This window comes from Ranitomeya imitator, chromosome 6, assembly GCF_032444005.1.
Source record: "Ranitomeya imitator isolate aRanImi1 chromosome 6, aRanImi1.pri, whole genome shotgun sequence".
In the NCBI taxonomy this organism is placed as follows: Eukaryota; Metazoa; Chordata; class Amphibia; order Anura; family Dendrobatidae; genus Ranitomeya; species Ranitomeya imitator.
In genome coordinates, this window is record NC_091287.1 from 88,516,532 (window position 1) to 88,530,364 (window position 13,833).

Consider the following 13,833-nt stretch of genomic DNA (forward strand, 5'->3'; position numbering starts at 1 on the left):
TATCAGAGGAGGACGGTAATCTTGGTAACTAGATGTAAACAAAGAAATTAAAAATCCGCCTGTTGTCGAGAAAAGAGAGGATATTTAAATAAGATGCAAGTTAAAAAGAAAAAAGTTGCTTGTTTTATTCAAGAATTTTTTCAGTTTGACCAATTTGGCTAGTTGAGATAACACCTATAAAAATGTACAGGGATCTTTGTGGTCTGGTTAAGGAGATTCCTCCCTTTAGCTAGCGGTCCAATGATTCTTCCTCCTGGTTAAGTCCCCATCGCAGCGGGGGCAGGGCGATCTATAGTTTCAACTTCATGCTGAAAACAAAGGTCATCGCGGAGAAGCTCCATCGTTACGACCCTGCCCTCTTCTATTTCCACCGTTCAGATCCTGCCCTCTTCTATTTCCTGGGCTTCTCCTCCATTGCATTGGAATACAATGCCATTCATGATGGGAAAGTAAGACCATTGCGGATGTCCCAAAGAGAGGGCAGTGCTTTATAGGCACCGTACCACGTGACCTGTCAACATGATGTCAGCACAGGATGATTCGGGAGGCACCAGGAAAGTTATATGGCCACTAGGCACAGAGTGGAAGCCAGAGCAGAAAAAGTGATGAACACAAGCTGCAAAGTTGCCTGGCAGGTTAATTACATAACAATGGCATGTAAAAAGATGAAAGGACAATTGCTTTAAGCAGCAATATAAGACAAAAGTGAGTCGCTTCATAAGAAAGTAGTCTACCAAAACACATACAACTGAGAAACCGTAAAATCCAACAAAGACCCAAGGACCAACATGTGTTGGTCATTTTACCAGCCTTATATAAGGAACCTCATCATAGAAAGCGATAGCATATCACTAATTGCGAAAGGTCGCTGCTCACCACATAAATATGAGCCCATACAAGACTATTAACCTTTTGGCTAAACACACACATACTTTTTATAATTTTAAATTATTCACAAATCTCTATAGAATATATGTCACCATAAATATACAAAAAATGTTCCTAGTCTATATTGCTCGTCTGTTCTGCTTAAATCTGTGCTTGAACTAACAGAGCAAAGGGCATGTACAAAGGTAAGTAAGGAGATACATCTAAAAGGAGAGTTGTTTCTACTCTAAGGCCTTACAAAGTATTTATTATGTTAAATATGTTCACATATTTGGCATAAGATGTTCCTGTGCGGAGATAATGTTATAAATGTGCCCCTGTTGTGGTATGATCAGACCATGTTCCTGCACAGTGAGACGCAGCCATTACAGAGTACAGAGCTGGGGCACAATTATAAGAATCTCAGCACAGGAACATTTTTTTTTTAATACATCCAAGTGTGGAAATTATTATTCCAACATCTATTAATTAAAACTAACTTTTGTTGATGGGAAACCCCTTTAAGTTACAAATCTTTACATTATATTCCATTACGTTATATTGGTTCTTTCGCTCTCAAGCATAATGCCGAAAGTGTCTTTTTAACTGCCTAGTTCATGCTCTTTTAGAAGTGGCTTTGAACTGCTGCTATAGAAAGAATAGATACTCAAACACAATTTACAAAATACTTTCACAGTCTGAGGATGGGCGAGAAAGAATAGATGTGCACACAGGAAGAGTGCTTTTAAATAGTGCTCGAGTACAGATTCTTGCTACAGCAGCAATTCAAAGGCACTTCTAAAAAAAAAAAAAAAAAAAGCAGAGCACAGCGGAGACGTCACCGCTGTGCTTTACGGCCGGCGCTCACAGTCAGTGCGGGAAGCTGACGCCGGGGGACGCGACAGACACCGGAATGTAAGTATGTAGTGTTTTTTTTTTTTTACATTTACAATGGTAACCAGGGTAAACATCGGGTTGCTAAGCGCGGCCCTGCGCTTAGTAACTCGATGTTTACCCTGGTTACAAGTGAAGACATCGCTGGATCGGCATCACACACGCTGATTCAGCGATGTCAGCGGGTGATCCAGCGACGAGATAAAGTGCTGGCCTTCTAGCTCCGACCAGCGATGTCACAGCAGGATCCTGATCGCTGCTGCGTGTCAAACACAACGATATCGCTATCCAGGACGCTGCAACGTCACAGATCGCTATCGTTATCGTTGTAAAGTTGTTCAGTGTGAAGGTACCTTAAGTGTTCTAAAATTTCCTGGTAAACAGCTGCGCTGACTTTGGTCTTGACAAAACACAGTGGACCTACACCAGCAGATGACATGGCTCCACAAACCATCACTGACTGTGGAAACTTCACACTAGACCTTGCAAATCAAAGTCCCAGACTCTTGAGGAAGAGTGGAGAGGCCACAATCCAAGCTGCTTAAGGTCTAGTGTGAAGTTTCCACAATCTGTGATGGTTTGGGGAGCTATGTCATCTGCTGGTGTTGGTCCACTGTGTTTTATCAAGACCAAAGTCAGCGCAGCCGTCTACCAGGAAACACCTGGTTTAAAAACAACAGTGTCACCTGGGGACGGTGAGCGGCAGGCGACCTGGCTGAATTTTGTTCCATTGTGTAAGCAGACAAATTATATTCTTACTGCAATCCCTGAAATTGGCAAACTGACCTGGCGACTCCCCAGCTTTGAGGAGCAACTGCTAGTACTTCGGGATGGAGACATCTTCTGTGACATTCCAAGGTTTCTTTCTTCCCCCATATTCATATTCTGTTCTTGACTCAGGAAATGTAACAGAGGCTCCCGGTAATTTTCTTATATTTAGGCTGGGGAGCGCCAGATCGGCACAATTGCTTATTCATGTTCTGTTTGGTGTGAACACATTCCTTCAGCTCCTATGGAGATAAAAGGAACAAACTACAAGTCAGAAACTTATGCAACTTTTGTTTGCTTCTTACCTATTGTTTCAGTACAGAAGCTACATGCTGTAGAGAAATACGAATATAACATGGGCATTTGTACAACTTGCATGTCTCTATACAAAAGCTCTATTGTTGGATCCATCTTTCTTTACATGGTATATTAATTAGCTAATCCGACCAGCACGCATTCTTTAACTGAAAAATTCCCTTTTAATGGTTGACTTGTTCTTAGAAAAATCAAAAAACAAACAAAAAAAGGCATACAAAAATCTCAGAATACATAAAAGCAAATAACACAATCTAAAAGCGATCATTGGTAGTTACATTTAGCTACAGTAATCTGGCTCCGCTTTCTTGTGTACCGGGACGTGAGCGGGGCAGGTAACGTTATGTCCTCAGACATCTCTGTAGACGTCACCCACCATACTTCTTCTGAGCGGATGTGAACTAAGCTGGATTACCCACATAACCTGGACGAGGTTCTGTACTGTTATATTGGCGCCCTCATCCCTACCTCATGTAGTATTTTGTCATATAGTATATCAATATGAAACTGGGCTTAACTTTAGGTACAACACAAAGCCTATGGGGTTTTCCTAGCTTAGATATTTTTGGTATATCTTGTGGACATCTCAGAAACGTCTAATCTCCAAAATGGTGATAGGTGTAGGTTCCACATCCAGTAATGAAAGAGGTGGGCCCAGATGCTTGACTAGGTTATTATGACTCGTATAAAAGTGAATAGACAAAGCCACACAAGCATGGCCACCTTTCCATTAATTCTACATCTGGAAGCGGCTACAGCAGCATTAGGATGGATGGGAGTCGGGGGACCTTCATTCTGGAGATATTTTGGGATCTACTAGAGCAGATTAGGGATATCAATCACTTGCAACACTCATTTCTCAATGCTCGTTAAGAATCAAACCACCGACCTACAAGATAGCAATAGCACTATAGTCGGTTCGCTTTCCAAGAAAGACCTAATTGACATGTTTTTTACCAAGAAACATTACCAATAAAGGTCGGTTTACATTGATGAAGCAGCGGCACAATATAACCGCCCATCAGTAACGGTTTACCGATCGGTGGTCGTTTGAATGCCTGTTTAGAAATGTAGACCAAAGTAAATAAAGGAAACTGAGCCATCTGTAATAGATCGCCAAGTGTGCAGACGCTACCACTGTTCTCGGCAGCGCAAGTCCTGTTCGATGATGCACCACCGAGAAAGATTATCTTTTTTGCTGCATAAAATATAATTTGATGATGAATGAGCGTTTTGCTTGTTCATTAGATGATCGACAACCTGTTTACATGGTCAGATAATCATGAAACAACACTCAAGAACAATCATTCTTAACACTCATTTTTGATTATCTTGTAGAGTAAGTGCCCCTTAAGACTCCATAATCAGCTGGTATCCACAATGAGAGCAAGTACCCCCACAAAATGTCAGATGACCGAATGCTAGGCTTTGGAGACTATTTTGTTCTTTGCAGTTTGTTTTCATAAAAATGCATAATAATCTTTATTTTTATATGGTGCTAACATATTCCTATCAGTATGTTTTTGGAATGTGGGAGGAAACCAGAGAACCCGCAGGAAACCCACGCAAACACGGCGAGAACTACAAACTCCTTGCAGATGTTGTCCTTGGTGGGGGTATGAACCCAAGACTTCAGCACTACAAGGCTGCGGTGCTAACCACTGAGCCACCGTGCTGCCCCACCATGCATGTCATTATGTAGAACAGGGGTGGGAAACCTGAGGCCTGCGGGCCATTTACAGCCCTTTTATCCGGCAGCTGGGCCAATTCCTGGGGGACGCAGAACTTGGGCGGGCAGCTGTATTTTGATGGCGCTCTGTTCACTACTGAGTGATGAGGAGAGTGCAATGAAAGATTACATCCTGACACCAGTGCCAGAATCAGGACATACTTTGTGGGCGGAGTTAGCGAGTGATTTGTACGGCCCCCGAAGGATGACATGAATATCCAAATGGCCGTTAGAAAGAAAAAAAAAGAAGAAGTTTCCCCTCCCATGACATAGAATGTGACACTACTACTCATCTGGTAACACTATTAGGGATCGTTATTTAGGCTGTGACCATACATATTTGGGTAGTGTCACCAAAGCCATGTACACAGTAGAGATGGTAGATTACAATCGTAATAAGATTAAATAGTGAGAATAAAGAACAGCTTTGTCTCAACATCCCTATAAATTAGCTGAGCATATAATAAAGCCACTGAGGATACACAAGTTATTTCAAGATCTGCATGCCTAAGGTTGCCTGAATAAAAAAAAGCATAAGTAGCACAGCTATAAATAGTAGGAGCCTGGGGAAATATTAATAGAAATTTAAATGGAGAGCCAAAAGGCAGAAGCCGAAGAAAAAGCCCTAGCCATGGGATTTCAGTGTGGGAACCCATTGCCATGGAGATTAAACAAGGTTCGTAAAGCGAGGACATAAAAATAGAATAGTACCTGGACGGGTGTACAGCGAGCGCCGAGGCAGTCAGGCACACACTACACACGGCGTACAGTGAGGAGAGGGTCTTATGAGGACACTGAGCATGGGGAAGGGGAATAGGAAGTCTCAAAGACCATAAAATTGCCATATTACCTAGTATAAAGCAGGCACAGGTGAAGGTATTGTGGATTATGGCTGTAAAAGGAAAGTGTGCCAACAGAAACCATTTTTTAATCAAATTTTAAGGTTAAACATACTATTTTTTTTTGCATTTGCAGTCATATTTCTGTTCCATAACACTATCTACACTAAAAAAAAATATCTTGCAATTTTGACTCTGACTACTAAGCCTAAATGTCCGCCAAACTGCAACAGGACTGCCAATTGATGGCAGGTCTGTTGTGAGTCCATCAGGTTTCAGATCACAGATTGCCTTCCATATATACAAAAATGAAACCGTAACCACTGAAAGCCTGAGCTTCTAAAGAAACAGCACACGAGATTTATCAGGAGCCATTTATCCCTTAGGGAAGATTTGCTATTACATGCACATATTTCCTCTTTTTCTTTTTTTACTCATGCATCACTGTCTTTGGCAAGCAATAAAAGCAAGACATAGGCATGTGAAAGACATACATACACACACACATATACTGTACATATATATATATATATATATATATATATATACACACACACACACATATGTGTGTATATGTGTATATTTATATTATTGCATGCAATCAATCAACCTTTCTATCCCAATTACTTAAGCGATGGGTGTATGGATGGGGTTTTGTATTAAGGTGTACAAGCACATCCCCCACCCACGCAATGAAATCTTCAAATGTAACCTAACCAATATCCCTACTATTCTGATCACACTTCTTGCACCAATGCACTGGGACATCCCTGTTGTCATCCAAGTGCCCAAAATAACTGAGCAACTTGACTAGAGGTCGATCCAAGATCACTCCAAGAGCAAGGTGCATAATAGTCAATGTGGTCACAAAAGAAAACAAGGTAACCGCTAAGCAACTAAAGGCCTATCTCAGATTAGGTAATGTTAGTGCTCACACGTCCACCATCAGGAGAATACTGCACATCAATGCTGTGCATTGTAGGATTGCACAAAGAAGAAAACTACTACTCTCCGAACAATGCTGTACATCTGCAGTTTGCCAAAAGGCTACTGGGACAATGTTTTGTGTACAGATGAGACAAAAATACCATCAGTAAAACATGGTGGTGGTCATGGTCTATACCTATTTTACTGCATCTGGGCCAAGACAGCTTGGTATCAATGATGCAACGATGAATTCTCAATTATATCAGCAAATTCCAAATGTAAGTAAAGGACATCCATCAGTGAGCTCGATATCAAGAGAATGTGGTTCATGCAGCGAAATCAATGTGAAAGTCACAAGTCATTCTACAGAACTAAACAATAAAGTTACAGATTTGAAATTACCAAGTCAAAGTCCTGATATTATTCCTACAGAAATGTTGTGGAAGGACCTGAAGCAAGAAGTCCACGGGAGAAAACCCAACAATACAACCCAGTTGAACCTGTTTTGTAGGAAGAAACAGGCTACAATTCCTCCCAGCGCAGGACTAGTCAGCAATTACAGGAAACGTTTAGATGCAGCTATAGTGTATAAGAGGAGAGGGGTTACACAAAATATAGAGAGCAAAGGTTCACATAAGACGTAAGATAGTGGATAATCTTCAGCAAAATCTAACATTTGTAACTCATTTATCTGATCTCTATTTACTTTTATGAACTGCGAGAAAATCTGATATAATTATACAAATTTATGCAGAAATATGGAAATATGGAAATTTGGAAATTTCTAAAGGGCTCACAAACTTTTATGAACATAGATACACACTGCATAGTTTGTCCCGATTTCCTATACAGGTCTGGTAGAAGGGTCCTATGGCTACGTTAAACGTAAGTACTTAGTGCCCCAACAACATATTTTGATCTTGTCCAGATAAGATGCGAGCTTCGCCTTCACACCATCCTAAAAAGAGAAAACTAACCAGATAAAGACAAGTGATGCGTCATCGGCAAATGTCTAAACGGACTTGTTTTACGCATTGCTGACTGTGTCTCTCATTCATATGCAAGCTTATGTTATTTATGGCAACAATTATAGCCACGTGGTGATGGCTCTGCCCTGGGCATGGCAATAAAATGGAGCTAATGAGATCACCGGGCTCTGTTGTACTACATGGAGCACCTGGGAAACAGATCCAGAAGGTAAGTTGGTCATACAAGTGTCATCACTGCTCATTACCGCTGCTATTTACATACGGTAATGACATGGTGGAAAACGTCGTGCCAATTCCCCAATTCTATGCATTTCAGGACACCCACATATGATAGATTTATAGTAATAAAGGATTAACGAATATACGAGATGTACAGAAAAAAAGGATCTGGGTAGAGTTGAGTGATAACTTCTTTTGCCCACTGTAATGGCAGCAATACAGTATAGTGGCAGACCTGCGATCACTCTTATTGCCTCCTTCCACTTCCCAGTCATATACCCACCTTAACGGGAACCAGGCATCAGATTATTACTACACAATCCACAGGCAGCGGCATAAATCAGTCATAACTGCGTTATTGCAGCCATGTATGTTTTACTATGAAATGCTGCGGCGTTTCAGAGAAAACATACGGTACTTTGAAAAGCTTGGACTAGTTATCTGAGACCCCTTGGACCCTTGAAACACGACAGTGTTTAGAGTAAAATATTCATGGCAGCAATAGTGCAGCCAGTGTGATTGATGCTGCCCACGGTTCGGGAGCCTGAATCTGATGTTTGACTGCATAGATTCTAGGGAAGAAAATCTCTGTACAAACAAGGTCTTCATAGCAGTGAAGAAGCACCAATACATACAAGAAGTGTATGTCTATAGTGTGATACTGCATTGTCAATTCTAGTTTAGATATACACCATCACCAGGTTTTTGCTTCCCCATCTGACACAAAGTAAGAGCGGAAAACATGATTCTAGCATTGTGTCTCTTAGGCTACGTTCACATTTGCGTTTTTGTGTGTTGCGTCGGCGACGCAACGCACAACGCATGCAAAACACATGCAAAAATGCGTTGTTTTGTGACGCATGCGTCCATTTTTTGGCTGATTTTGGACGCAAAAAAATGCAACTTGCTGCGTCCTCTGCGCCCTGACTCTTGCGCCAAAACAGACGCATGCATCACAAAACGCAAGACAACGCATGTCCATTCGCCCCCATGTTAAATATAGGGGCGCATGACACATGCGTCGCCGCGGTTGCGCCCGACGCACCGCAAATGTGAACGTAGCCTTACTAGGCTTCTTGCTATACCTTTTCTAAAACGTCTGCTTATCTGCTGGCTCTCCCAATTATTTTCTGCCATATAGCATTTGATATCCATGAGTTAAAACTATTCTTTTCTCTCTCCATTGAGTGACCACTTTCTGTCTAAGCACAGTGCAGAAAGCAATCAGTCTATGGAGCAGGCATCGTTAAACGCAAGGATCCTCATTGAGAAGACTAGCAGAGCTGCAGAAGAGAATTGTGATTTTAGCAAAACTACAGCAGGAAGCCTAGTAACACCCACTGGATTAAGCATCTCTCACTCTATATTTTGCTACCTTCAGCTTGGGGAGTATAAACCTTGTGACAGATTCCCTTCTAAAATTAAAATGTGAGCTGTCAATCAGCGGCTTGGCTGGGGTAGACAGAGCTCCTCAGTGAGATGTTAAGTCAATAAAATGCCCTAAAAGTGACACCACTGGAATCAGGGTCTCTGCCAAATCTCCCCCAACAAAAAAAGGATTGGGCAGCTTGAATTCAATCACCGTGATCTTTTTTTCCCTGGGTGATAAATCTGGCCGCTACTTACTCTGCTCTCCCCATAGAGAACACAAATGCTTGGCTGAGCCTAGTGTCCATGTGTATGGGGGAGCTGGGAAAAAAGAGCCAATATCTAATGAGCATTCGACCAACACTTACCGTATCTAATAGATACAGTTCAGACTGGCATTATACAGTAGCTTTCTTTTTGACAGGAGCTATGGTACATGATCTACATGTGCTGTCCCCACTGATTTTTATTGATTTACAGGAGAAAAAGCTGTCATAAAGTATTAATGTACAGAGTAATTACTTGGCAGTATGCTTTTTTTCATAGTTTAAAATATATTTTTACTGCAGATCTTTTACTAGTTTAGTTTCTGAAGCGGTGTCATCTGAAAACCACACAGGATTTCCCTACAAATGCCTTACTAAGAACACAGGACAGAAGACGACTATAGTAACACTTTCACTACCGTCCAACACGAATATCAGGAGGGAAGTAACATAGTAACATAGTTAGTAAGGCCGAAAAAAGACATTTGTCCATCCAGTTCAGCCTATATTCCATTATAATAAATACCCAGATCTACGTCCTTCTACAGAACCTAATAATTGTATGATACAATATTGTTCTGCTCCAGGAAGACATCCAGGCCTCTCTTGAACCCCTCGACTGAGTTCGCCATCACCACCTCCTCAGGCAAGCAATTCCAGATTCTCACTGCCCTAACAGTAAAGAATCCTCTTCTATGTTGGTGGAAAAACCTTCACTCCTCCAGACGCAAAGAATGCCCCTTGTGCCCGTCACCTTCCTTGGTATAAACAGATCCTCAGCGAGATATTTGTATTGTCCCCTTATATACTTATACATGGTTATTAGATCGCCCCTCAGTCGTCTTTTTTCTAGACTAAATAATCCTAATTTCGCTAATCTATCTGGGTATTGTAGTTCTCCCATCCCCTTTATTAATTTTGTTGCCCTCCTTTGTACTCTCTCTAGTTCCATTATATCCTTCCTGAGCACCGGTGCCCAAAACTGGACACAGTACTCCATGTGCGGTCTAACTAGGGATTTGTACAGAGGCAGTATAATGCTCTCATCATGTGTATCCAGACCTCTTTTAATGCACCCCATGATCCTGTTTGCCTTGGCAGCTGCTGCCTGGCACTGGCTGCTCCAGGTAAGTTTATCATTAACTAGGATCCCCAAGTCCTTCTCCCTGTCAGATTTACCCAGTGGTTTCCCGTTCAGTGTGTAATGGTGATATTGATTCCCTCTTCCCATGTGTATAACCTTACATTTATCATTGTTAAACCTCATCTGCCACCTTTCAGCCCAAGTTTCCAACTTATCCAGATCCATCTGTAGCAGAATACTATCTTCTCTTGTATTAACTGCTTTACATAGTTTTGTATCATCTGCAAATATCGATATTTTACTGTGTAAACCTTCTACCAGATCATTAATGAATATGTTGAAGAGAACAGGTCCCAATACTGACCCCTGCGGTACCCCACTGGTCACAGAGACCCAGTTAGAGACTATACCATTTATAACCACCCTCTGCTTTCTATCACTAAGCCAGTTACTAACCCATTTGCACACATTTTCCCCCAGACCAAGCATTCTCATTTTGTGTACCAACCTCTTGTGCGGCACGGTATCAAACGCTTTGGAAAAATCGAGATATACCACGTCCAATGACTCACCGTGGTCCAGCCTATAGCTTACCTCTTCATAAAAACTGATTAGATTGGTTTGACAGGAGCGATTTCTCATAAACCCATGCTGATATGGAGTTAAACAGTTATTCTCATTGAGATAATCCAGAATAACATCCCTCAGAAACCCTTCAAATATTTTACCAACAATAGAGGTTAGACTTACTGGCCTATAATTTCCAGGTTCACTTTTAGAGCCCTTTTTGAATATTGGCACCACATTTGCTATGCGCCAGTCCTGCGGAACAGACCCTGTCGCTATAGAGTCACTAAAAATAAGAAATAATGGTTTATCTATTACATTACTTAGTTCTCTTAGTACTCGTGGGTGTATGCCATCCGGACCCGGAGATTTATCTATTTTAATCTTATTTAGCCGGTTTCGCACCTCTTCTTGGGTTAGATTGGTGACCCTTAATATAGGGTTTTCATTGTTTCTTGGGATTTCACCTAGCATTTCATTTTCCACCGTGAATACCGTGGAGAAGAAGGTGTTTAATATGTTAGCTTTTTCCTCGTCATCTACAACCATTCTTTCCTCACTATTTTTTAAGGGGCCTACATTTTCAGTTTTTATTCTTTTACTATTGATATAGTTGAAGAACAGTTTGGGATTAGTTTTACTCTCCTTAGCAATGTGCTTCTCTGTTTCCTTTTTGGCAGCTTTAATTAGTTTTTTAGATAAAGTATTTTTCTCCCTATAGTTTTTTAGAGCTTCAATGGTGCCATCCTGCTTTAGTAGTGCAAATGCTTTCTTTTTACTGTTAATTGCCTGTCTTACTTCTTTGTTTAGCCACATTGGGTTTTTCCTATTTCTAGTCCTTTTATTCCCACAAGGTATAAACCGCTTACACTGCCTATTTAGGATGTTCTTAAACATTTCCCATTTATTATCTGTATTCTCATTTCTGAGGATATTGTCCCAGTCTACCAGATTAAGGGCATCTCTAAGCTGTTCAAACTTTGCCTTCCTAAAGTTCAATGTTTTTGTGACTCCCTGACAAGTCCCCCTAGTGAAAGACAGGTGAAACTGCACAATATTGTGGTCGCTATTTCCTAAATGCCCAACCACCTGCAGATTTGTTATTCTGTCAGGTCTATTAGATAGTATTAGGTCTAAAAGTGCTGCTCCTCTGGTTGGATTCTGCACCAATTGTGAAAGATAATTTTTCTTGGTTATTAGCAGAAACCTGTTGCCTTTATGGGTTTCACAGGTTTCTGTTTCCCAGTTAATATCCGGGTAGTTAAAGTCCCCCATAACCAGGACCTCATTATGGGATGCAGCTTCATCTATCTGCTTTAGAAGTAGACTTTCCATGCTTTCTGTTATATTTGGGGGTTTGTAACAGACCCCAATGAGAATTTTGTTACCATTTTTCCCTCCATGAATTTCAACCCATATGGACTCGACATCCTCATTCCCTTCGCTAATATCCTCCCTTAAAGTGGACTTTAGACAAGACTTTACATAGAGACAAACCCCTCCTCCTCTCCGATTTTTACGATCCTTTCTAAACAGACTGTAACCCTGTAAGTTAACTGCCCAGTCATAGCTTTCATCTAACCATGTCTCGGTTATTCCCACTATGTCAAAGTTACCTGTAGATATTTCTGCTTCTAGTTCTTCCATCTTGTTTGTCAGGCTTCTGGCGTTTGCGAGCATGCAGTTTAGAGGATTTTGTTTTGTTCCAATCTCCTCACTGTGGATTGTTTTAGAAATGTTCTTACCTCCCTTCTGAGTATGTTTTCCTGGGTCGTCTTTGTTCGAGTCTAATGTTTTTCTTCCCGTCCCCTCTTCTTCTAGTTTAACGCCCTCCTGATGAGTGTAGCGAGTCTTCTGGCGAATGTGTGTTTCCCAGGTTTGTTGAGGTGTAGTCCGTCTCTGGCGAGGAGTCCATCATACCAGTAATTCACACCGTGGTCCAGGAATCCAAATCCTTGTTGTCTGCACCATCGTCTTAGCCAGTTGTTTGCATCAAGGATCCTGTTCCATCTCCTGGTGCCATGCCCATCTACTGGAAGGATAGAAGAAAAAACTACCTGTGCATCCAGTTCCTTTACTTTCTTCCCCAACTCTTCAAAGTCCTTGCAGATTGTCGGTAGGTCCTTCCTTGCCGTGTCATTGGTGCCAACATGTATCAGAAGAAATGGGTGGACGTCCTTGGAGCTGAAGAGCTTTGGTATCCTATCGGTCACATCCTTGATCATCGCACCTGGAAGACAGCATACTTCTCTTGCAGTTATGTCCGGTCTGCAGATGGCTGCTTCTGTGCCTCTCAGTAGTGAGTCTCCCACCACCACCACTCTTCGTTGCTTCTTGGCTGTACTTTTTGCTGTCACTTGTTGCTGTGTGCCCTTTTCTGTTTTGCTTGCTGGTATTGCTTCATCCTTAGGTGTGCCATCTTCATCCTCTACAAAGATTTGATATCGGTTCTTCAGTTGTGTGGTTGGTGATTTCTCCATGGTCTTCTTGCTTCTTTTGGTCACATGCTTCCACTCATCTGCTTTTGGAGGTTCTCTGACACTTTTTGCACCTTCTGTGACCAGTAGAGATGCTTCTGTTCTGTCTAGAAAGTCTTCATTCTCCTTGATGAGTTTCAAAGTTGCTATTCTTTCTTCCAGACCCCGCACCTTTTCTTCTAAAAGGGCCACTAGTCTACACTTCTGACAGGTGAAATTGGATTCTTCTTCTGGTCGATCTGTGAACATGTAGCACATGCTGCAGCTCACCATGTAGGTTGTCACATCTGCCATGTTGCTCCTAGATCCTGCTGACTTGCTGTGTGTTTTCCTTCTTGTGTAATCTACTCAGCCAAGCTCTCTTGCAATAATGTCCTACAGGCAAAAATTCTTACGGCGCGCGGTTTGGTGATGCTTTCGAAGCAGCTGGTCCCGGCTGTACCCAACGATCTTCTAGCTTAGGGAGACTTCGCTTCTCCCAGAAGGCACCTGGAATATGCAAATTAGCCTCCTGAAGCTTGAAT

The 13,833-nt window shown here is 41.7% G+C and overlaps 1 protein-coding gene across 2 annotated transcripts in view; it reads right to left on the reverse strand.

Moving 5' to 3' along the window:
* Positions 1-13,833, reverse strand: part of OSBPL3 (oxysterol binding protein like 3) — a 210,007-nt gene that overhangs the window by 105,075 nt on the left and 91,099 nt on the right. For both annotated transcript variants that reach the window (XM_069729873.1, XM_069729874.1), the window contains one exon: positions 2,548-2,771. In XM_069729873.1, the coding sequence (XP_069585974.1) occupies positions 2,548-2,643 (96 nt within the window). In that variant the 5' untranslated portion in view covers positions 2,644-2,771. The remainder of the gene's footprint in view (positions 1-2,547; positions 2,772-13,833) is intronic.